Raw genomic sequence first — 25,924 nt, 5'->3', positions numbered from 1 at the left:
AGGGCTGGGACAGCACGCAACGCATCTGGTAAATGCTGCATGCCGCTGACAGCCAGCTCAGTTATTCATCACCTCTCCTGCTTTGGGCTACAGCACAGAACAAGTCAGAGATTATTCCGGGCAGAGAAGATGGTGTGGGATCCACCCTTGCAGCATCCTCTCTTCTGGATGAGGTCTTCCTCCCTCTTCTTGTCATGCTCCAGAGCTGCCATGGCACAGTTAATTGAGGTAAGGAGCAACCTGCTTTGTGGATTAGGGGTGGCCAGGAATCCTGTTTTTTTCCATGCAAGGGTGAAAATCGGGGAATTTAAGGTGGCTCCGAGGAGATAGAGGCTCCTTCAGGCAGTGCTTGTTGCTTTCCTCAGGCCCTGCACTTTAAAGGAGCTGCTTTTAAAGCGCCAGCAGCTGGTGATCATAGAATCATGGAATCAGTAAGGATGGAAAAGACCACAAGGGGCATCTAATCCAACCCCCAAACCATCCCACTATGCTGACTGTGTCCCTTAGTGCCCCATCTTCACAATTCTTAAACAGCTCCAGAGACAGTAACTTCACCGCTTCCCTGGGCAGGGCATGATGATTAATCACAGGTGGCACTCAGTGCTCTTTTAATTCCCAAAGGTGGATTGAGACAGCATGAAAACTCACAGTACAGCTCTTCCAGCCCCATGCTGCCTTTCCAACAAATTCTGTTAGTTCTGTCCAACAAGTGCCCCACATCAGGCACTCAAGGAAAAAGGACCAGGTTTGACCCAGGTGATCCCGTCCATGAAGGCACCTGTCCAGGTTAAGCGGTTCTGCCACAAGTTTGTCCCTGTACCTTCCCTCATTTCCTCTAGTTCAACCAAAATGTTAGCATTGGAGGTGATTCTTCTCACCCACAGCTCATTCAGCCATCCAGAAAGTCTAGGAATAAACAAGAGGGAAGAACAGATTGCACTCTGACAGCATCTATAACTTAATTGCTGGTACTTTCAGAAGCAAGAGAGCCCCCAAAATTATAGCTGCCAAAAATTTTGGAGAGGTTTTCATCTTCTTGATTGCTTTTCCTAACTAAAAAGCTGAGCCATGTTAGAGGAAGGTCTGAGGTCAGAGCCCCAGTGCTCTGGTGCTGAAGAGCATTATCAGCATGTTCTTACAGCAGAGCTCACTTTGCTCACATTCCTGATTTTGGTTATGCTGTTCAAATGGCCATGCTGATGCAGCCATGTCTGCATGAAGAGCTCTAACGGGCTAGAAGAAGAAAATATAGTTTCATCATGTTAGATCTTAGCATCCTTACCTGTTTTGCCTCTCACCCAGCCTCACATCAAGCTGGATCCAATCTCTGCAGCCTTCAGCCTGCACATTTTAACACTTTACCACCAATGCATCAGAAGCAAAAAAAGCTGTGTTGAGTTCATATCCCCGCCCCATCTTCTGCCTCATCTCTGTCTCAATTTAAAGTTACTTAATACGGTATTTTCAAACGGCTCTACCAAACTCATCCTATCTGACCATGGTATAACACCCCCAGCAAGCCAAACTAGAGCCTGAAAACTCGTTTGGAAAATGCACACAAACTGCTATAGGCATTTTCCCAATCTGTTCACCTACAGCAGCTCTCAAGGTGACAAGCCAAGCAGAACTTTCTCTTGTGGTGCACATTTGACAGAGTATGCTTCACTGAAGCTGAGTCACTGTGCAGACACAGATTCCACCCCACCAAAAAGATTTTATTTTTTTTTTTTTAAACCTTTCTTGCCATTTCCAGCACCCAGACAACCACCTGAATAAGCAGCCTGATGCTTTCTCTTTGAAGATAGATATTTCACAGACACACACTTTCCAGGATCTGTCTTCATGCCAAAGCAGAGCAAGGATAAATGTCAAAATTAAGCAGACGGTTATAAAACAGGTCTGACTTTCTGATCTGTTTTACTTATACCAGACTCTTGGAAACATGTTCATTATATCATGCTGGGGAGAGCAAATCTCATCTGGAAACGCAAGCTGCTCAGCAGGTTAATTACCAGATAGCCAAAAATGGGATTAGATGAACAGCCAGATTCTGTATTTCATAGAATCATAGAACCATTTGAGTTAAAAGGGACCCTTAAAGGCCACCTAGTCCAATTCTTGCAGCAAACAGGGACATTTACAGCTCAATCAGACTTAAGGCAGACGAATTACATCTCTAAAGCTCTGCAAGGATTTATTATCATAATTATTATTATTATTTTACTTTAAATAATTACACAATGTAGTTATTGTGAATAATTCAATTTGTGCTAAGCCAGCCTGCTGGAGCAAACAGAGAGAAGGTCAAAGACAGCAGAGCATATCAGTGAGCCCAAAAGAAAAGCAAGCAAACCCACAATAAGGTGGAGTGAAGAAACAAGATGCTCTTGGTTAGTGATGTCCAAGTGTTTCTAAACGTGCATAACTGTGTGCATATTCCACTGAGAGAGAGGAAGCAATGAGAGCCTCTCATTATCCAATCTAATTGCACTGACAAAGAGCTTTTCTCTGTCATTGATATTTTATCTATGTATATGCAAGGCAAAAGTTAAAATTTGCAAACTGCTTTTGGACCAGGTACATTTGAAATTAGCTCAGTGGGTTGTCCTGGACCTGCCCTTTCAGTGCCCTAGGAGCATCCCTATAAGGTGCCTTGCTGAGACCAATGCTTCAGCCAGAGCTGGGGGCTCTTCTCCAAGAACATCTTGTCCAACTTCAGCTGTAGCTGTACAGATCAGTGAAGACAAACACCCATGTGGCTTTATCTAGGTGACTCTCATACCCCACATGTAAAACGCATTCACAAGCTCAGAGGTTATCAGGTGCTAGATAAGTCTCTGGGTTTGTCTGGAGCTTCTCAAAGAAAAGGGAAAACTCTGTCTCTAGGAAGTCATGTAAAAGAGTCTCCAGAAGCTTCATCAAACTAGAATCATGGAATCACAGAATCATATAACCGTTAAGGTTGGCAAAGACCACTAAGATCATGTCAACCCCACCTACGGCAGTGGGGTTGGAACAAGATGATCTTTAACGTCCCCCCCAACCTAAGCCATTCTATGATCATCCAGTCCAACTCCAAACCAACCCCCACCATGCCCACCGACCACATCTTTCAGTGCCACATCTCCACGCTTCTTGAACGCCTCCAGATGACCCCACCACCTCCCTGGACAGCCTGTGCCAGTGCATTACCACTCTTTCTCAGAAGAAATTTGTTGCTCATTCTTTCTATTAATATAGTAAGAATAATAATGATGTTTCTGGTCTTCCTATGTTCTAGCTTGGACTACATGCAAAAGATGTAGCACAGATTCAATAGTAGGGCAAAGATATTTATTCATAGCTTCAGTTTATATTGTACATAGCCATGTATTGTTGGACTCGAGGGACAGTATCCCTCATTTGTAGCCTACAAGTGATGTGATGAATTGGACTGTATGCAATACCTAAAAAATCCTCAGAGGTGTGATTATAGTTGAAATAAAGATAGGTAAAATTACAGAATGGACTCCTGAGGTTGATTTCCCATGTGAATGCATAGCTTTAATTCAAAAGCTTACCACAGAAGAACAAGTAAGAAAAATAATAGTACAGGAAGGCATGCACAGGAGGCACAGATGATGATTTAAGAGCATTAGCTTTAAGAAATGCATCTTTAAAGAAGATACAAGTATTTCAGGCCAGCTGGAATAAAAATACTATAGAAAATTACAAAGTTTTTTTCCAGAAAATTCTTTGTCATAGCCACCTTAGAGAAGTTCTGAGAGAGGGATGGAGGCCTCATAGGGTGCAAAGTTACTGAGCCTTCCCAGGTCTCAAAACATGTACTTCAGGAAAAAACAGACGTGCTCTCAGACCAGCCTACTTACTTGCAGGGGTAGGGCACATATGAATCAATGCACGGTCTCTGCTAACAGTAATCCTAAATGCTGTAGCGATGCTAAAGAGATTGTCCTGTGATTGCTGCCATTCTCGGATGTAAAGAAGCATCTGGGTTCAAACTTAAATTCACAGGATTGTGAATTGGTCCAGGTATGAAAAAAAAAAAAAAAAAAGGGTTCCAGAAAGGAATGAGGGAGGCTGGAGGGCTGAGACCACAACAGAGGTCCTTCAGCCAGCTCAAGAGCTGCAAGCAAGCCTCACGAACAGGGCAACAGCAAACCTACACTGTGATCTAATGGCAAACACCAGATTTATCAGCTATCACTGTCAAATCATCACAATCTTTTTATCCCCAACCTACACCAGCATATTAAGCAAGTAGAGCTCCTGTCTCCAGCAGCTATCTCCTTCCCACAGGGGCTGATACCTTTGCTGGCTCCTTACCCTGCCCCAGCTCCAATCACCACTGACAGTTTCTCTGCTTGAAATGAATCAGAAACGAAGCAAACTGGAAAATTTTCTTGTTAGAAGAATCAGTGTCAAACTGTTCTGACCTAAAAGTGCAACATGCCTGGAAATTATTTAGTGCTCTGGGGATTCGTGGATGTTTTACAGCCCCAAGAGCCCAATGTCAGCTCAGCTCCTGCTTCTCATGGAGTTGGTTTCTGCCTCCCTCCCTGCCTTTGCTGGGCACTTGAAGGAGCTGTAAAAGCAATGCTTGCACACAATGCAGAGGTCCTCTCTTCTAAGACACAAAGAGATCATAGAATGTCTTATGTTGGAAGGGACCTCAAGGATCATCAAGCTCCGACCCCCCCCCACCACATGCAGGGCCACCAACCTCCCCATTTAATACCAGACCATGCTGCCCAGGGCCCCATCCAACCTGGTCTTGAACACCTCCAGGGATGGAAGGGGCATCCACAGCCTCTCTGGGCAGCTGTTCCAGCACCTCAACTTAAAACCATTTCCCATTGTCTTGCTATTATCTACCCTTTCAAAGAGTTGGATCATGTGTCACCTTCCTGGCCTCCATGAAACTTGGGGCCATGGTATCCAGCAGGATTTGGAATGGATCATAATCTATGATTCTATGATCTTGTGCCTTCAGAGGTTGAGGACCTCTGAAAAAAAGAACTGGAAGTCAAGGGTGGCATTTACCTGATCCAAACTGGGCATCTTGGAATTCGACACTCAAATTTCAGCTAGTGACTATAAACTCTGTCAGTAAAAAGAAATGTTCATTTATTCATCAGATCTAGATAAGTTGCCTCACTGAGGTGAATAAGTCTGTGTAACTGCTGCTTTCTCTTAGCCATAAAGCTACTCAAGAAGAATCAGCTTAAACTTAATTATTTGTACTGCACATAAGTAAAGGCAGAGGCATTTACTTCAGAGAGAGAGACCTAGACTGAAGGTTAAGACACAAATATACATAGCTAATGACATCTATTGGGAGACCTCATTGCAGCCTTCCAGTACTTCGAGGAAAGCTTACAAGCAGGAGAGGGGGCAACTTTTTACATGGGCAGATAGCAACAGGACAAGGGTGAATGGCTTTAAATCAAAAGAGAAGAAATTTAAGTTAAAAGTTAGGAAGAAATTCTTTACTCAGAAGATGGTGAGGTTGCTGGCACTGCTGCCCAAAGAGGCTGTGGCTTCCCCATCCCTGGAGGTGCTCAAGGGCAGGTTGGTTGGGGCCCTGAGCAGCACAACCTGGTAGTGGCAACCTGCCTATGGCAGGAAGTTGGAACTGGGTGATCTTTAAGGTCCTTTCCAACCCAAGCTGTTCTATGATTCTGTCAACAAGTGACTTGAATGCCTCAGTTTCCATGGGAGATGTAGTCAATGCAGTCCAGTCATTCTACAGTCCTGCCAGGAAGGCCCAAAGCAGCAGTCTATCTTTGGGCTTAATATTCATAATTGGTGCTGGGTAGGAGTTGACTTCACCTTTCTCAGTATGGCAGTCTAAATCTTATTTTAGGCTTTGTGCTGTACACTGCCTGCTTTTCATCTGTGCTCTCTGGAGCAGCAGATCTTCCATAAAGATTAAATAGGATATTTACTAAGGTTTTCATCAACTTCTTTACATTTAAGCTTATGCTACTTCAGTAATCCATAAGATACTTTTTGCTATAACACAACTATGCACTCTTTCAGCACAGAGCTTACAGGGAGCTTTATAACCTTTCATTTACTCCTTCCTGCTCAATTCTTTTTCCTCCTGCATTCCCAACGTTTTCCATATTCCTGGAGATGGTGCCTAGCTACCTATGTGGCAGGAACACTGCAGTGAGGCTAACCTCCAACATTTACATAATCTTTTTAATATATATTTGCTCATCTACTTGCCCACCAAACCCATCCTTATTCCATTATTACTTGGGTATTGCTAATGCTGCTTTTCCCTGCATCTTCTATGTTCCTAACACCCTCCTGCAGCTAATGACAAAGCTTAACATCTCTTGCAGAAATTTTCTCAGCTGACTCCAGTCTTCTGGAGTCTGTAATGCATGGCACAGATAAAGCAAAGCTGTTTTTCATCATTCTGACTACAATGTCTTCATCCACCTGGAACACACTTGTGACCAAGGGCACAAGTTCACTCTTTACAGAGCTCTAAGCACCATTTCTGTGAGCTTTTGGTTGGTTGGCTTTCCCTTTTGGAGCTTTGCCTTGCTCCACAATTTCATCTCTCCTTTGTTTCAACTCCTTACATCTTTTCCTTTTGCCTCTGATCCAATCACTCTTTTACCTTGGCATTTATTGCCAAGCACATACCAGTAACTCCAAATCTTAACACTTCTTATCAAGCACAAGTCAACAGCTCCACTTTACTACAGCTACTAAAAATTACTTTCCTTAAGATGTTTTTTAACTCCCGCTTACTGCTTTGCAATCTCCAAAAGCTAAGAGGTTTAAGAATGGGCCGGCACTGCATCTTTCCATCTACTTACGAGTTTGGAAAGCTTTTTCAGTCAAGAGGTGTAGCAATGCATACTCAGCCCTCTGTCACTGAGTCCCATTGCATGCGCATAGCTACAAATGAGCAATGATTTATTAAGCTGCAGTAGCTTGATCACTGTGCTTCAGTAATTTCATTGCATATTTCAGCCCTCAATGCACATTCTAAAAACACAATAAAGAATGTCATTAAACACCTGCATGAATGGTCAGGACTCAGCAGTAGTCTTGCTTTATGCTCTTTCCCCTTGAACTTTTGTCTAAAATATTCAACATACTTTGCTACTTTATGCGTTGGTTTACATCAAGAACTTTTGTGAAACCAAGGAAAGTAGCAGAGATCTTCAACTTTGCTTTCTCTTCTTCCCTGCAAAGCAAGTTCAGTCTCGTTTAAAAACACACTTTTCCTTTTCCAGAAATATCACCACAATAGGCCATAAATTGGTGGTAAATGCTTCAGCCACAAATCTTCCTGCTACGGATGGTAAGACCATGCATCTTTGCATACTTAGATCTCCATCTCACCTACTCTCTGTTTACTCATCCAGCAGTTTGTTCTTCCTGCATTGCTGCAACTGAAGAGCCTTTAATTATCAAAATACTGCCTACTCTACACTCCACCTCTGATGTTTTCTGCATACATGGTGCAGCAGTTAAAGGAGGATGTTCCCACGTGCCACGTCTCCCTGGTCTCAAACACCTCCAGGGATGGTGGCTCCACCACCTCCCTTGACAGCTTGTGCCAGTGCATTACCATTCTTTGAGAATACATTTTTCCTAATATCAACCCTGAACCTCCCTTGGAACAACTTCAGCCCACAGTTTCCTTTGCCCAACAGCTTTCCTCTCTACATCTGTCTCCCTTTCTCGGCTGCCCATCAGAAACAAGTCTGGCAGACCCATCCTTTGGAGAGCTATGATTCCTGAGAGGGTGAAGTCACACTGAGTGCTTCACATAAAACAAACATCTTTGATTCAGGTTAAGGCTACCCAAAGAGTATCCTAAAGGGTTTGGAAAAACTCTGAAGAATTCCTATAGTTGAAAATAGATGTCTTTCAGCAATGACTGTCACAGATTCTTACCTCTTGTTTCAGATATCCCCACAAGACTACATCATTCTGGTCAGATATTCTTTCTCCCTTCATTTAGCTGCAGCAATTCTAGGTTTTGAGCATTAAATGCTCCACGTCCAGCCCCAGCACTAGGGTAAGGCCATGCAGTGCTGAGTAACTAAGGCACCTTGGAAAAAAAAAAAAAAAAAAAAAAAAAAGGCTCATGCAGCAGTCCTACCACTACAGATGAGCTCTGAATAGGATCCCCTGGGAGCCAAAGCACTCCAGACTCAACGGGAAGCATCCTTCATTAGGAATAATCTAAATTATGATTTGTATTGCACAAATAGGCAAGTAATTGGAGAGCAGCTCCAGCTCTCTAATATCCATTACAGCTGTGTTTTAACAATGCTTTCATGGCCTGAGAAGAGAAGGCACTGCAGGGAGCAAGACATGCATTTTTTCAAGTCTGGCCTTGAATGCCTCCAGGGATGAGGCATCCATAACCTTCCTGGGCAACCTGTTCTAGTGCATCATCACCTTCTGAGTGAAAAATTTCCTCCTAATATCTAACCTAAATCTCCTTGTCTTAGTTTAAAACCATTCCCCCTTTTCCTATCACTATCAACCCATGTAAACAGTCTTTCCCCTTCCTGTTTATATGCTCCTTTCAAATACTGGAAGACTTCAAAGAGGTCTCCCCAGAGCCGTCTCTTTTTCAAAGAGAACACTTCGTAGTTCTCTAGACATTCAGAGCACAGACACCAACTCACACTGAGGTATAAGCTTGCAGAAACTCCATGGTAGGGCAACTGGAGATAAAATAAATTCAGGTCCTTTCTTGCAGCCCTGTTGCCCCTTGGACAAATAATATGCCCCACAGCAGCTACAGCAGGTAGATCTGTTCCTGCAGTCAGTGAGAGTTTTATGAGCAGAGAAAAAGTGACTGGCACGAGGTCAAGAAGGGAATGCCCATAAAGAAGGATACAGACTCAATAGCTTCCAGTGCCAGAACTCCAGCTTGAGACAAGCAGATTCCACTTCTGCAAGCAGCTCTTACCAGAGTATTGCACGATGGGAAGAAAATTAAAAGAAGCAACCAAACTCAAAGGTCAGCACTGAGCTTTATAACATCTGTCCTGCCTGTTCTGGCAATAGTTCTGCAGTGTTTCTCCAGGGCTCAGGAGCAAGATGCTCTCCAGGCTTTGAGAGCATCTCACACCTAGAGGTCTCTGGTTGCTGGGGCCAAGTGAGAAAGAGTGCAAGGGCTGAGCTACAACCCATGGGAGCTACTTTAGCCTTTAAGTACTTGGCCCTTGCCTGTGCCTGGCCATGGATTTGCATTTCTCTACTGGTTCATCTGGTTGTCTTAGTTCTCTACTCAACCCAGCTGCCACCCCAAACCTTTGTTCACTCCCACAGCCTTTGTTCACAGGTGGTGGGATGGGGGTTTTGTTGAAAAGCCTGCCTTGGTGTTTGTGTTGCACTCTCTATCTTGGCGGGAACAGCCAGCTCCTTTTATGCCTTGACATTTAGCTCTTTTACTGTTTCCTTTTTCATCTAGATGACCTTCATTTAGATATAAGGAAAAAATCTTTTACAGTAAGGGTGGTGTGGCACTGGAACTGGTTGCCCAGAGATGTGGTTGATGCCCCATCCTTGAAGACTATCCAGGTGAGACTGGATAAGGCCCTGGGAAACCTGATCTAGCTGTAGTATCCCTGTTCACTGTAGGGCAGTTGGCCTTCAGAAGTCCTTTAAGGTCCTTTTAACTTTAAGGATTCTATGATTCCATGATCTAGCCATAGCAGAGAAGATGGCACTGCAATGCAATCCACAGAAAAATGTCTTGGCAATTAAGCCTTTAAAACAAAACAAAAAAAAATCCTCCTAAACCCAGGAGAAAAAAAAGGTTTAGAAAAAGGTGAAATCCAGCAAAGAAAGCCTTTTTGCCATTATTTCTAATCATTAAAATTGGCAACACTTCAGACATACTTCAAAACAGCAAATGCTTTAGATAACGATCTCTAGCAAAGTTCCCATTCCCTGAAAACTTCCAAACTGTTATAAGGCCAGAAGACCAGGGCTCACTCCAGTGTTCCTGCTCTCTTCCCCATTCTAGCTGCTCTACAGTGATCCTTGCAAATCCTAAACCACGTTTCTTTTTTTCTTCTTCCCCATCTTTCTTTCTCAGGCCACCACAGAACCCCCAAAAAAGAAACCGGATCCTGTCACTTCGGAGACGGTGGTGATCTGGGGGCTGCGCCTCTGGCAGGTGATTGGTATCTTTGCCATCTTTGTCCTGGCAGTCAGTAAGTTGTAATTCTCTGCCTTGCACCAACCACAGCTCCACCTCCAGTAGGATCTGTGCCTGACCAAATCCAAGAAGGACTACAGACCCAATGACCAAAGAAGCCTCCGGCTGAGGCTCTTTGGTGCCTTCAGTGGCATCACTGGGTTTTATTATTGAGTTGAAAAGAGGGGCAGATGGAGTCTTTGAAGGAACCACAGATTGGCCACAATAGCTTCATACTATAATGCACTGATCCCAGCTGGTGACATCCCAGAGCAGAATGGGATTGCTCCATAGGTGGGACTGTGTCAGCTGCAGTACCACATTCAGCCTCAGATGTATCTCACAGCCATAGACTTCCCTGTCACATTACTTGGCAAAAGTCCTGTCCTATAACACAACCCATACAGGCCACATATAGAATCAGAGAATACCCCAAGTTGGAAGAGACCACCCATAAGGATCACGAGTCCAACTCCTGGAGGTCTGTGGGCACAAACAGATCTGTCATTGGGGTACCTGGCTGTTATTCTCGGTGCCAAGACTCCTCACTTGATTTTAGCAAGGCTTTTGAGACTCAAAAAAGTCCTTTGGGGATCCAGTCATCAAGATGCCACTGGCTCACATCCAGTCACTGTAATGGGATCAAGAACTCTTCTAGCACACTTCGAGGATCTGTTTGGCTACAGCAGATTCTCCACTCAAATGTCTTCATCCAGCTTCATTCTCTCACAATTCACCTTCTGGGAACATTACTTAAGCTAGCTTCCCTGTGCAATGCAAACTACCATCATAAGCTTGCTTAAGAGAATATCCCTTTGGACAAGGCTATAACCATCAAAGTTCAAAGGAAGGATCTTCTGCTCTCTTCTTAGAGCTAAGAAAACCACACAAAAATGGATCAATTGAATGTAAGTCACACTTGATAGACCCATTTCTGTTTCCCATCTTCCTGTTACTCTCTAGGCACTTGTGAAGCATTTAACTAATTCTTTTAGCCAGGGAAGGACATGGCCCTGGGCAACCTGCTCTAAGTAGCCCTGCTTGAACAAGGATTTGGACTAGATGTCCTCCAGAGATCCCTTCCAAGCTCAACCATCCCGTGAAATGAAGTTACGCTGCCTCATCTGTAATTCCCTTGGATCTGCTTTAGGTCTGGATGAGCAGATCTTCAGAACCTGTCCCTCATCCCTGCAGGTAAATCCCATCAGCTCAGATATTGCCTCAAGTCCTTACCCATTCCAGAGATGACATCACCTCCACAGCCTCCAGGGCTTAGGCACACCTAGATCTTCTGTTGTTGTCACAGCCTCCTCTTTGGCTGCTGTAGGTAGGTAGTCTGTTGCAGTCCTTTCACAACAGCCTCCCTATTATGTTCCCATAGGGCTTAAATCAGGGACAATTTTAAAGCAACTAGAAGCATTTTCCTCTCTTTTGTTTTCCCTATCAAGGCAAGCACCACACCCTGCACCCAGAGTCTACAGGATAAGTATTCCTACAGGCTACCTGTTTTCAATCAATGGTGCTTATCCTAATTCATCACATGCCACAACACCCTTGGCAAACAAGCTCAAAAACCTCTACAGAGGAAACTAAACATAGCCAAGTATTTAATCCTGGTGACTCCATGCACCAGGTGAAAAACACATCCAAATTAACAGCAGGAAACTAAGAACACAAGCATACTTGTGGAAGGGTTTATTTTAGGTTGTTTTCTTTGGTTTAGGCACATCCCATTGTAAGGAAATTTACACTCTTAAGTTTGATTACTTTGTTGTTTGTTAGAAAATTGGCTTATATATACCGGGTTGCTTAGGGTTACATGAAATGCCACACAAGTCAAATGGTGCACCACTTACAGTAAAAAAAAAAAAAAAGCAACTGAGTTTTCACTCATTACTCAAAACCCTCTGTAGGAAGAAGCAAACACCCATTATGTCAGACTGCTACGGACACACATCACTGGAGAAGTGGGAAAGTATTTCCAAGGAAATTGCATGGTTTAGGCTTGCTGAGTCTCATAGCAATGAAAAGATTAAGTACATGACAACACAGAAGGGATACAGTTTGTAGAACCACACCTCTGGCTCCAGCTTTTTGTTTGAGGAATCCACTTCTCCCAGTAAGCAGAGCAGATCGAATGCAGCTGTGCCAGCTTAAGCTACACATTCTGCCAACTTTACGAGGACAGCAATCATTAGGTGAAGAAAACAACTATTAATGTCTGTCATCCAAATCAAAACAGGGCAGGTTCAAATTTAACCACACTAAATTAACTGAATCCCACAGTCAATTCTCACCCATTTCTTGCATCTTGCTCCAGCAACATGTCCCTCTTCCTTTGCTTCATGATCCCCAAAGCAGTGGTGATTCCCCAGCTTTACTGGTAAAGCTTCAGCTCTCAAGAGCAGGCACAGGTTTTTGTATGAGTGAGCTTGAGTTCCTCCTCAGTATCACACTGAGAGAACTAGAGAATAAATCTCTTTTCCAATGGAAGGAGAGCTGAAGAGGTTTCCCTGGTCCCAGAAGCACCTTCCCAGGCAGAGCAGGAGAGCACAGTGATCTCATAGCACTAAGAACAACATAGAATCCATCCCAGGGCTTTTCAGGGCCTAGGCATGATCCCATTGGCTTACAGTCTCACCTCATTATCAATGCTTTAGGGCATTAAGGGTGTGCCTACTTTATCATTTGAGATGCGTGTGAAGTTAATGTTCGTACCAACCTTGATCTGAGCGGTCGTGGAGCACTCAGACTGGATTCCTTTTGGTTAAAGTGGGAAAAGAACACTCCAGAAAGATAAAATCCCTGACAAATACCACACTAATGGTACCCACATCCTTAGAACCAGAGCAGATCTTCTCCACAGCAGGACCCCTGAAGCCCACCAGGTGAGTATGGCAGTACTCCATGTTCTCCCACCCCACAAGCCTCCTCCTGCTGAGTAACAGGGCTTACACATGATCCAGCTGCTACTTCCAACTCTTGCTCTTAGCAACTTCCACAAGATGGCACCAGCACACAGGAAAAGGCAGAAAAATGACCAACCTCAAAACCTTTCACATTTCCTTATGTAATGAAAGGAAAAGGCACTTTCTTATATACTTAACACACACCACTGAAAAGAGCAAGCTCACTGAGATCTTCTAAGTCACAGTACGATTTTTGAGAGTGTTGTGAACCATTAATTCTATTGCTTAAGAGCAGAAGAGCCAAAGTATTTGCATACCTGTTAGCAAGAGGCTTTCCTGCCTCTCCTGATAGCCAGCTTGCTCAGATGCTGCAAGAAACCACCTTCCAGCTCCTCCTCTCAGCCCAGTCCCTCTCCATCTTTTTCTTTTCTTCTGTCCTGTGGTAGAGTACAAGTCACGAGAGAAAAGTGTGAATTTGTAGCAGAGGCAGAACAACATCCAGGTGACGCTGCAGGTATAACTCTCAAGGATAGAATCACCGAATCATTAAGGTTGGGAAAAATCACTAAGATCATCCAACCATCAGCCTCTCACCACCATGCCCACTAAAATGATGGATGCATTGTTCAATCATTGCATAATTCTTATTTGTTCACTAAAATATCAAGAATGCTTCTTTTTTTTCTTTTTTTGTCTGCAACAGGTGAAGGCACATGAAAGCTTATTTTTTAAGTAAGCAAACACTACAGAAAAACCTGGAAGAAAGAAAAAGTTAACAGTTAATATGCAGAGCAGTCAACTCACTGCTGTTCTTTGCCCTCAAGATTTATGTGCAACCAGCCCTTGGTTAAAGGAAAGCTTCTTCTTTGGATGTTTTAATCAGGAAGAGCAAGACCATTATGTTCAGAAGTCTCCTGAGGGTGTGCCCTGAAATCCTTATCAGGGCTGCCTCATCACACCCAGCACAACTGAGTGCTGGTTGATAAGAATGGAGACTACTGTCAAACCAGGACATCTAGCAAAGACAGCAGTGCCACCTGGTCTGCTTCTCAAAGGGGTTTTGATAAGACAACAGTGCACAACTGAGTTGGGATTCACTGCCAGGAGGACTTGATTTACTCAGGAGTATTGTCATCTAGCTGCTGTATCGCAAAATTTCTTTGTGAAAGGTATAAATAGGGAACTGAGGCCCAGTGCTATCTCTCTGATACAATGGGATTGAGTCAGAATCTCTTGCATAGTCTGTTTCATCCATGAAGATCAATGGCTGAGCACCACCAGGATTATCTTTTGCCAAACAGGATGCTGTGATGGAGTAGATGGCCCTTATCTATCCCTAGGAGAGCCATCAGCCTGCCCAGTGTGTTCTCCACTGGCTCACCCTTTCCTTCTATAGGGCACAGTAACAACCATAAACCACAAGCCTGTAGACTGTTTATTTTACTTTGGTGTTAAGACCCCAGATCAGCTGATCACCATGTTTATGTATGTTATTTATGTACCAGTCCCAGGTATGTTGGCACCAGCCCTCCAGAGAGGACATGGGTTGCTCCTACAGAGTCCATCTTCATCTGTACCACAGTATTTGAGGTACCACAGGCAGGGAGAGGATCTTTTATCATTCTTTTTGACTCTTTACTAAAGGTGAAGGTGGGATGGCCTGAGGGACTTTGCCAGGAGATTTCCATATGGGGTGGGACAGCAGCAGGGCTGTCAGTTCAACCCATTGCCACATTTGAGATTTGTGGAATCGTGGTCTTGAGCCTTGCACTCAGCTGCAGCATTCTAGATTCATGCCTTGTGCTCAGCTCAAGGCCATGCTGGTTTTGGATTGCACTTATTTATCATGCCAAGGAGCTGCTGAGCTAAGCTGGCACTGCACATTAGACCACTTTGTGCCCATGAGTAGGAAGATCTTAATTAATTTGTATTATTCAGTGCTGCTGGTTCAGTAGCACCAGAACAGCTCTGGTGCCATGGAAACAGGTTTAATCACTACATATAAAATGGTTCAAGTTGGAAGGAAGCTCAACAATCAGCCTGCCATGTCGTAAGAACATCCCAATTAAAATCCAGAGCAGGTCTACTGTTACTAGGAAATTAGTCTTACCTGGACTTGGAGTGACAAAACAGTGGGCTAAACCAGAAGCTGATTGCACAGGTTGGAGGTTCAGTTCCCATATGTTTTCCCCCACCTTTGTGTCCTACCAGAGGTGCTACTTATCCCATTGTTACCTATGCCAATCAAATGTTAACAGATAGCCCTAATCATGAGTCAATCCTCCTCTAACATGTAGACTTAAAAAAGCTGGTCTGCCATCAGGGGCCTTGATGGGAGTACAAAATGCAAAGCTTTTCTTACCTGGACATCTTTGCCCTGAACTTGCCAATGGTCCAAGAGGAACATAAAATAGTGTAAGAGAACAAGGCAGGCTCACATTGAACGAACACATCCCCAGTAATGAAGTATTATTTAATCAGCATCAACAAAGCTGTTAAACATCTTGAATGCAATTAACAGAACGCAGTTTAATTTGAAGCATTAGAGGTTTTATTTACCAGCTTGCTCTGGCTGTTGAAGTACAAATGCCAGGCAAAAGATTTGCACCATTAAATAACTATAACTTTTTGGATACCAAAACTGTCCAGATGTTTCCATTAATGTGCAAAATTTCCAGGAAGGCATAGACAATTTAGTACAGCTCAGGGATGCTTCAGATGGTGCTTTTTTAGCCATTTATCTACAAATGCTGCTTCTCTAGTAGCTAAGGATATGAGAAACACTCATCTAGGTGCTGTGGTAGAGGTGGATGCAACGAGACAATACTGTCCCTATCACAGAAAACTACTTGGGGTAAGAAGTGGCTCTTACATGGGACAACAGTTTGACATCCTTACTGCCCTCAGCCCAAGTTGTCACATGGAAAATTTGTGAGTGAAACATTTCCTGCTGTTTTAGAGCTGTAGTGCATATGTGCCTACAAAGTGGCCCGAATCCCAAACTTTACAATGCTGTAGCATGTGTAGCTAAAGCTAGACACAAAAAGGGAGTGCTTAAGGGGAATTCAGTCTTACAAAGGCCATTCTTTATATACTCCAATGACAAACAAGTAGATATTCTGTCTTGATGATAAATCACAGAATCGTAGGGGTTGCAAGGGACCTCCAGAGATTGAGTCCTATACTGTTCTTGCTTTATGCAATAATGTTAATTTAATTTAATTTTCTGTTGTTGTACACACTGATATGTACTTGTGTACTAATAGTCACAGATTGGGACTGAAAGAAGCTGTTCTGCTGCAATGCACAGTGCACAAGATGAGATCTGCATCGGCCAAGTATCACTTGTGTGTGCTTTATGGAGCTGAAAGTCAAAGGTCGATTTGCTTCTTCCTGAGCAAACTCCATTTACCACTTGATTAGCCCTTCAAATTCTGATGTATTATTACCATTATTATTTCAACAGACCATCACAATTCTAATACACATTTGCTCTTCATGTGCTCTTCATTTTCTCTACCCAATGAAGAGGCAAACGCCAGTATCTCATGAAAAATCACATGAGCACCAGCCTTAACATTAATAAAGATTTTGTGCATTCCCAGAATGAGGCAAATAACAGCCCACGCATTCTCAGCAGGTGTAATTAATCCGTGTGTCCATAGGACTGCATGAAGTTGGATATTAGGAAAAATTTCTGCTCCAAGAGAGTGGTAATGCATTGGCACAGGTGGCTCAGAGTGGTGGTGAGGTTACTGTCCTTGGATATGTTTGAGAACAGCAGAGATGTGGCACTGAGGGATGTGGTCAGTGGGCATGGTGGGAGTTGAATTTGGTGATCTTAGAGGTCTTTTCCACTCTTACTGATTCTACAGGGCCTGGCAGTAGACAAATCTGCAAGCAGAGATTAGATACCCATCTCTTTTTTATCTGTCCAGTCACAAGATTAGATGTGAGTATTGGGACCCCAGGTTTTGTTGCTACCTCTAGTTTGGCAGAAAGACAAGCCCTGCTGATTGACTATGTTTTGAATAAATGCTTGAAAAGAGGTATTTTGCCTTAATAGACAAAGAATCATCCTTAGACCTTGCCTCACATAGCTGCAGTGTTGGCTGCTCCTTGAATGGTGGCAGTGGGGAGGGTTCAGTCCTACATGTGTCACTCCTGCAGTGGCAAATCCCAACCATGCTCCAGGTCTTCAAGATGGGGTGGTGGGGAAATTGTTAGAGAAAGATCAACCTTACCCTCGGGAACTATTGCGTAAAGGACCTCAAAAAAGATACAGAAACTATAAGCAATCAGCAGCTTTATCTAATTAGAGCTTGTGTTAATTAACAACTCAGATTGCCAACTAAAACATCTAATGGGAATTTAACTGCTAAGATTCATCTCGCCTATCAAGAGACACTTTCAGAGTAGGCATCCAGAGCAATCAGATGAGAGAACAAGTGTTTCAGATGTCTACAGAAAGATGAGATGGCCTTCATCCCCATCTGCTCTGGGTACCCTACTTGATGTTCCATGGAGTTCCTGTTGATGAGTAGCTCGCATCCCCCCCACACTCCTTTGACAGAGCAAAATTTTGCAAAGAAACACTCATTCTGGTGAAATGTCCAACCCTAACCCATATTTTTCACCCATGATCTCAAAATAAATACAAACCAGCTGCTGTTAAAGCTGTCATCCTCGCCAATATATCTCTGAAAAAGAAGTGGAAGGAGCTATGCAGGGAGTAAAGAGTAATGAATTAATACAGACAGAAGTCCATGAACAGCAAGGAATATATACATATATCTTATCTACAGACTAAATAGGCTCCAGTGGCTGGATTAGCAAAATCTGATAATTACTACAAGAGCAATGCAAAAAGTTCAGGGTGATACTGCAGTAAAGAGTTACCTGAATGCATGAACAGTAGTCAGCAAGAGGCAGGAAGCTGTTTGCACCTCTGACTGCTGTCCTGGAAAGGTCCATGCAACTCTGTAGTGCTGAAAAACAAGAGTGAGCAAGAAAGAAAAAGGCTAAACCTCTCACCTGGAGAAGAATCTTCTAACAAGAGCTTCACTAAGTACTGAGCTTGGCTCATCAGGAAGATCACTTGCATCGCTGAAGGACTTCAGTAGGAATAAAGGCATTAAAAAACTATTTTAGTCTCCTGGATAAAGCAAGAGCAGAGTCCAGAAATTAAACCATGGTCAATTCAAATAAGAATTAGTGAAATAAAAGTGGCAGGGAAGGTGACTAAGCTTTGCCACACACTCCAGCTTAACAGCTCTCCCCAGAGGAAAGTAGGATTCAGTCCAACGTGCATTATTGCACTCAGGCAGTAATTAAACATAATAACTTGCGACAAACAGAGAGGTCAGCTGATGTGATCTAATGGTGCAGACAGGCCCTCATTTCCAGACACCAGGAAAACATCACGTGCAGACTTGCAGTTAAGCCTGAAGGCTGAGCAAACGTCGGAGCAGCCCCAGCCCCCCCTCAGCAGTGCTGTCAGCATCTCTTCAGGGCGTTTTGCGGAGCTGGATGTGATTTTCTCGGAGTTACACTGATACAGCTATTAAGTCTGAAGTCTAGATCTCCTTGTTCATTGACTCCTAGCTTTGCTAACTAATTCATACGTTAATTGGAGTACAAGGGTTTCCTTGAAAGAGCTGCCATAGGGTAGAATACAGGGCTAAAGGGATCTGGAGAGAGCATAGAATCATAGAATGGCCTGAGTTGAGAAGGACCACAATGATCATCTCTTTTCAACCCCCTGCTATGTGCAGGTCACCAACCAGCAGACCAGGCTGCCCAGAGCCACGTCCAGCCTGGCCTTGAATGCCTCCAGAGATGGGGCATCTATCATCCTAGCTCCAAGGTGGACTTGAACAGCTTTACCGTCCCCTCTTCCCTTAAAACATCATCTCAATCAGATAGTGAGCAGCTCTCTGGCATTCTCAAAAAGCATTTAAATAAGAGTGCCGCGGTAAGCTTGCCATTGAATACATCTGCATTAATTGCTTGCATTATTAACAATGGAGGGGCTGCCTCATTAACTCAAAGTAGCACAGGCTACTTTGCTAAACGTTAATTAAATGCCTCAGTGGCAGGCTATCTTTTCAGCTTCAAAGGGAACAAACCTACTGTGTATTGCAGCCAATTTGCATCCAATTTATGAGATCGTTTCGATCTCAGTCGTAATTCTGCTAAGATAGCAGACCAGAGTTCTCTGGAGAAGATATTTATTTTTCCTAATTCCTAAGAGAATTGAGTTGGTTTTATTTTTATTCTTGCTTTTTTCTTTTTTAAGTTTACTTCTCAGCTAAATTAGAAGCGTTGCTGTTGATGTGCTAAATTTCATTAAGAAAGGAAAGAAACCATGAATAAAGGAACTTGGCCACGTGGATATTTGGTTTAAGCCAGAATAGCTCCCTTCAAACTTTTGTGTATAGTTCTCTTAGCTCCCTTCGGTTAAGAAACAAAGCATTTCAATTCAAGCCAATGGGAGTGAACACTCAGTCATTATTTTACCTGGGGCACCTAATTGTTTATGGCAAATTAGGTATTCAGCATTTTCTCGGTGCTTCAGATGATGTTTTCAGGTGATTTCAGTTGTTTGAAGCCACTTCTCAGCTCTTCCAGCCTGAATAGTTAAGGACATAATAGTTAGGAAGACATTGACCCCTGTCAAGTTTAATGGCAATACGGCAAAAAATCGACAAAGGGTCAAGTCTCAGAGTTGCTCGTTATTAGGAGCTGCACTCAGTGATCCTTATGGGTCCCTTGTAGCTTGAGATAGTCTATTATTTCCCCAATCAGAGTTTTTTAGTATTTGCTGAAGAAAAAAAATATATCAATAACAACGTTACCTTTGCCATCACAGCTCACAAAGGGTTGACTTCAAAATATCCCTTTCATAAAGGACCACAAAATACACATTTCCTTCTTGAAAAGCTACATTTTGCATGATCAAGCTGACAAAAGCAATGAAAAATGGTTTGATGGATTGTCAGCCTGTATCATCACAGTGGTAAGAAAACACAGCGTGCAGGATCAGAACGGACTTCCTAATTCAGAACATCGTTGTTGCTTCAAAAACAGGTAGCTGAAGTCAGGTAACTGAAAAGGAGGAAAACAAAAACAAAAGATGGGAAAATAATTTTTAGAAGATGAAAAGCAAAGCAATCCAGAGCTTGTTACTAGAAAAGAGAAAGCTCGTGTTTTAAATTTGCACTGAATGGAGGATGGTGATTATCACAGGACCGTTTATTTTTTAATGAAGATATCCATAGAGACTCAGAGAGAGACCCCATAAAGAGACCCATAGGGACATTGCATCTGCACTGGTCTTCTGCTGTCTTATCTATACTCATTCCTCTTTCTTCTGCATCAATATTCACCTTCTGCTGTTCCTTCTTCCCTGTATCCTCACTGCTCTTTCTTCTCCGTCTGCAACAGAGAGGATTGAAAATGACCCCACTATGTTTTGTAGCACAGGTTGTCTCTTCTTTATGAGGGTGGATAGTGATAGGACAAGGGGGACTGGTTTTAAACTAAGAAAGAGGAGATTTAGATTGGATATTAGCAGGAAGTTTTTCATACAGAGGGTGATAAGGCACTGGAACAGATTGCCCAAGGAGGCTGTGGATGCCCCATCCCTGCAGGCATTCAAGGCCAGGCTGGATGTGGCTTTGGGCAGCCTGGGCTGCTGGTTGGTGACCTGCACACAGCAGGGGGTTGGAACTGGATGAGCTTTGTGGTCCTTTTCAACCCAGGCCATTCTATGATTCTATGATTCTTTTGCCTCGCGTAGTTTGACAATAAAGAAACCATGAGTGATGTCACTGCTTCAAGCTTTATACTGGATATCCAGTACCTACCCTGTACCTTTATACTGGGTAATCCTTCTGGACCTAATGCATCTCAGGCAGATTGCTTTCAGCTCATCGAAGCATCAGACAGACGTTAAGACAGTAATTGACTTAGGGTGCTTTTCCAAAGGCTTCTCAGCCTTCTTCAAATGTTGAAATGAAAACTGAAATCCCGGAAAAGAAAAGGACAGCATGAAAGAATGAGGCTTCATGTTGTTTTGTTCATATTGTTTGATAGCAGCATCATTAAAGCATAGGATTAACAAACATTCAAGGCTTCAAGTCAGTATTCTGCTTGGCAGAAGAACAGCAAAACAACATGTTCTCAATAACATCCAAGCTTAATGAGTCCCCCAATTGCCTCATCTTATGGACTCGGATTAAAAAGTGATCATTATTTATTTGTGATCATTATTTCCGATCGGGTTATCACTGTTCAACTGAGTTGCAATCAAGATTTCTGCACCCATTCTTATCTCAAAGAAAATCTTTAAGCTGCTTTCATTGCACACCTTACCCTAGTGCAGGTTTTATGTGGTGTTTTATATGGTAATTCGTCTACCCTGAGAGCATGGGCCCATCAGTTAATGGGCTCAGCTGATGCCATGACATGTACTGAGCTTTTGTAAGAGGATTACTTTGATGTTCTCATGGAAGAGAGTGCAATCCAATTCTTGATGTTATCTTACGGGAATGGATATTTTTAAACAGCAATCCTCATTATAAAGAATCCTCACGTGATAGTAAGGTGGCTCCAAACTTCTGATATGGGATGAGAATTTCACTCTTTCATTCCAAAGGATGAGATTCACCTCTTCTGAAGGGATAATTTGTATGCCTCGGTGTAAATCTCTGTTTACACTGTCTGGCCTCTGGCTCTTGCTTCAGGCGATCACAGCTCTCAGAGGTAGATGGTCAACACCAAGCTCTGTTTGTATTTAACAGGAGAAATGCAGGTGCACAGGATGAGTTATCAGACCTGCATGAAATATATTTCTTACTACAAGATCAATCATCCTGTAAAGATATTTCTTTGTCTCCATCAGTAAACAAGGCAGTTTAAAGCAACTGATCTTCACATTTATCTTTGGCACATGCCAGCCAGGGGAGGTGAATTCCACAGCCTCCTGTCTAACCTGGATGGAAAAGCAAAGAAATCCAACAGGCAGTAATTTCCCATTAGCGATGAAATGATCATTTGTAGAATCATAGAATCATTAGGGTTGGAAAAGACCTTTAAGATCACAAAGTCCAACCCATCAGACTTGTGCTCCAAACCCCTCACAGCTATTCTGCCCTTCTCTGGACACACTTGAGGGCCTCAATGTCTTCTTGTAGTGAGGGGCTCAACACCAAACACAGCACTGAGGTGCAGCCTCACCAGTGCCAGAACAGAGGGATGATCACCTGGTCTTGCTGGCTGTGCTATTGCTGACAGAAGCCAGAATGCTTGCTGGCCTTCTTGGCCACCTGGGCACACTGCTGGCTCAGCTGTCAGCCAAAACCCTCAGAGTATTCCTGGCATCAGTCTCAGTGTCCTAAGGCACTCTGTACCAAAATCTTATGCACTTGCCTATTGTTGTAAAAGATAATGACATTCAGTTCATCACTTATTCCTCTGCATGTCCTTGAGCCACACACTGAACTTAACTTGCAAGGGAGATGAAGAGAAAAAATAGCACTCTGTTATTTTACCATAACCCTCTTGCTCTAGTGGCTGGTTATGAATCATTTCATGCTCCAAAACAACATAAATCCCTAATACCTCAGTACAGCACTTCATCAGAAAGTTAAACAGAGTCCAGCTCATGATTGCCATGGAGCAACAACCACTTTTGTCCTTAGTAATTTAGAAGAAGTAGATCTTTGAGGGGTACAACAACCCCTACTCCTTCCCACAGGGCTAAGCTAACTGCTGGGATAGCAGCAGGCTTCTTGACTTTCAAGGGCATTAACCCATCTTTCCGTGCTTTAATTGAAAGCTGACAATCTCAGCATTTATCAGTCCCCAGGAAATGTGGTGCTAGTTTTTTCTTGAGTGCTAGGAGAGGATTTCCCAGCTCAGCTGAAATGCAGAATGCTTTTAGGAAAACAATGGATCCCGATTTAAAAGCTGGTAGAGAAAAAGCACACACCCCACTCCTTTCAATAAATTGCTTCCCTGCTTTCTGTCACTGTTCAAATGCATGCTTATGCCTGGCTTGTCTTTGCCCTACTGCTGGGGGTGGTTTTTTGTCTGCCAGCATGAGGAGGGCTGTGCCACCCATTGTTTGCAGTGTGGTTTGGCTCTCCGGTCAGGTGCATGGGGAAACAGCCCTGAAAATCAGTGCAGACCCATCCATATGCCTTCCCTATGTGCTCACATTACCCACTGCAAGCTGCCAAAGTTGTGCCAGTAACACCTTACGGGTGCCTTGCTCTCCTGTGAGACATGCCAAAGCTGTCTTGCTCTCAGCTTGCTGCTCACCCTTGTGGAAGACCAGGGATAAAAGCATCTTGATTGCTTCCCTAATTGCAGGTTATTGCAATGTCATGTTGTTCTTGGCAATTCACTGGTGCACCAGGCGTCTCACCCTGTAGTGATGTTTAGTGATGTCACCCTGAATGTGATTCCAGTACAGAGTCTGCACAGCAAACTGCTTAAACTGCAAAAAGGGATCGTGGACCTGCTTCACTTTGCGTGGTAACTTCATACCAATCTCAACTAAAGCACTAAGAATGGTGCTTTTCTTCTTTCCTTTTCTCTTCTACTATATGAAGACATTGTGCAGATGTTGTTCCTGGTTAACATGATCCTCTGCTTAGGAGAGGCTGGATTGGCACAGGGCAAACTTCTAGGATAGAAACTGACACCAAAGAAATGGTGTACATGATGGTGTTGTGCAGAGTCTGCACAAGGATTTTACTCCTGGTGAATATCTCACACTTGGAACCAAACATTACCAATTATTTTTGGCTTTTCCTTGAATTAGTCCCAAAAGTCTGACAGAAATAGAAAGCCAGAACAGGTGACTAGACTGATGAAATATATAGAAAGTTGGATGCCTGCTATTTTCTCATAGAGTTGATGCAGCATTAGAGGACTCCAGTTAAGGTAAGAGGCAGAGCATGTAAAACTGACCATACAACATCTTTCTACTCACAAGTTTCTGCCCCTCAGCAGAATTTGTTTCTACCAGGCATATAAATAAGTTTAAGCATTCGGATAGCTTGAATGGGTAAACTTACATTGACCTTTCACTTATAAAGGTGCTCAGGAAAGAGCAACTCGAAGATTCATGTTGCCCATGAGGTCTCGTGCTTCTTTACATGGAGCAAAGCTATGGGACAAGTAATTGCATGGTTACTAGTTTCAAAGCCTCATTACCTTTTTCCCTAAAGTTCTGCTTTGTTGTTTTCAGATGTTATACATGGAATCAGTTATTTGATCAAGCTAACGAAGTCCTAGTCTAGGCAACAAAGCTATTTCATTTTAATGAATTGCCTGAAACATGGTAAGATTTGCAGATAGAAATTCTGAAGTAATGTATAGATTTGAGAATGAAAAATATATCTTCCTAGATATATTCTTTCTTTTATCTTTACTATAATTCAGCTGAAGAGTATGAGTTCTTTATTTTCAGATAACCAAATTGCTTCAAACTGTGTTCAACTCTGTTCCTCAGAGGGATACTTCCACTGATGTAAATGATTCCAGGTTCTCACTTAGAGAAACCAGTGCTAAGCAGAGATCTGCTCATCTAAGATGAATGCTGTTGCTTCTCTTTCTCCTTTCCTAGTTATTACCCTGTGCTGTATCTTCAAGTGCCGGATTCCCCGGACAAGGAAAGAGATTGAGGCACGATATGCTCAACGACAAGCAGCCAAGACATATGCAGACAAACTGGAGACTGTGCCACCACTCAATGAGCTGACAGAGATCCCTGGAGGTAATTTGCATGCCCTCAACTACACATAAGACCTGTCTCTTCTTTTGGGGTTGTTTTCTATATGCATGAATGGAAAGGGTTAGGTCATCCCTACATATAAGTCAGTGTGGCTTCTTGAGCATAGCCATGAAGATATTGCCATGATTGGTAAGTCCCTTCTGTTCACATGCACTATTCTAAACCTGTAGCATATGTGGCAGCAGATACAGTCATTCAGATGAAGGGGACAGTTTCTCCAATAGAATAAGTCAGGGTTAATCCTTTGCACTTCATGTTTAAAAATTCCAAAGAATCTATTCCCTTTTAAGGGACAATTTCTGGGTTGGAGGTATGTGTCAGTAGGAAGAAAAAACTAAAATACACACTGCCCAGAAACTGTTTGCCCTATTTGGATGGCCAACAGTATTTCTGTCACTGGTCTCTGCTTCTCTCACTCTCCTTTCCTGATTCTGTACCCTAGGCTCTACTGAAACTCTCCCAACTCTCTCTGGTCATGTCCAGTCCAGACCTCTCAACTCCCTGCCTGTGCTGAAAGAAGAAGATGAAATGGCCCTACAAGGAAATTAGGGGACTGCCTTCCTGTCTGTCTCTGTCTATGGCTTCTCTTTTCCATGGCTTCCTATGAGAATGCACCATGTCTTGGACTCTCTGCTTCTCAGTTCCCTTCCTGCATTTCACCTCTGTTTTCACAGTAACTTTTAATGAAAATCTTTATTTTTTTGTTCTGTTTGCTGTGTCTCTGCAAGCATTGTGGTCTGTATCTGTGTAGAAACCTTTAGTTTCTTTAGCTCACAGCATTATGTTTCAATTCATGAAAGTGATGAAAGAGGTAGAAAACATAATTGTGTGAATTTAGTCCTACACCAGCAAAACACAGAAATGTGCTTAATAGTAAGCACTTACACATACCTCAGTGTTCAGTCACCTGACTATGCCAACACCATAAACTGAAGATGGCCAGACTGTTGTCTTGAATTGATCACAGTCGGCATAAATAAACCCTTGCCTATGCTGTTAAATTAAGGTACTTCC

General features: G+C 43.1%; 1 protein-coding gene across 1 annotated transcript; it reads left to right on the top strand.

Annotated features, from left to right (window-relative positions):
* Positions 1-210: 210 nt before the first annotated feature.
* On the top strand, positions 211-25,459 carry TMIE (transmembrane inner ear; the record flags this gene model as incomplete). The annotated part of the gene is made up of 4 exons (XM_079538160.1): positions 211-228; positions 10,094-10,211; positions 24,743-24,892; positions 25,353-25,459. The coding sequence occupies 4 exons, from the start codon at positions 211-213 to the stop codon at positions 25,457-25,459; spliced, it is 393 nt and encodes a 130-aa protein (XP_079394286.1).
* Between the last annotated feature and the right edge of the window lie 465 nt (positions 25,460-25,924).

The sequence above is a fragment of the Tetrao urogallus genome (assembly GCF_951394365.1).
Source record: "Tetrao urogallus genome assembly, chromosome: 7".
Classification (NCBI taxonomy): domain Eukaryota; kingdom Metazoa; phylum Chordata; class Aves; order Galliformes; family Phasianidae; genus Tetrao; species Tetrao urogallus.
The sequence above is the reverse complement of the archived record's forward strand: the minus strand, read 5'-3'. Positions and strand labels throughout refer to the sequence as shown.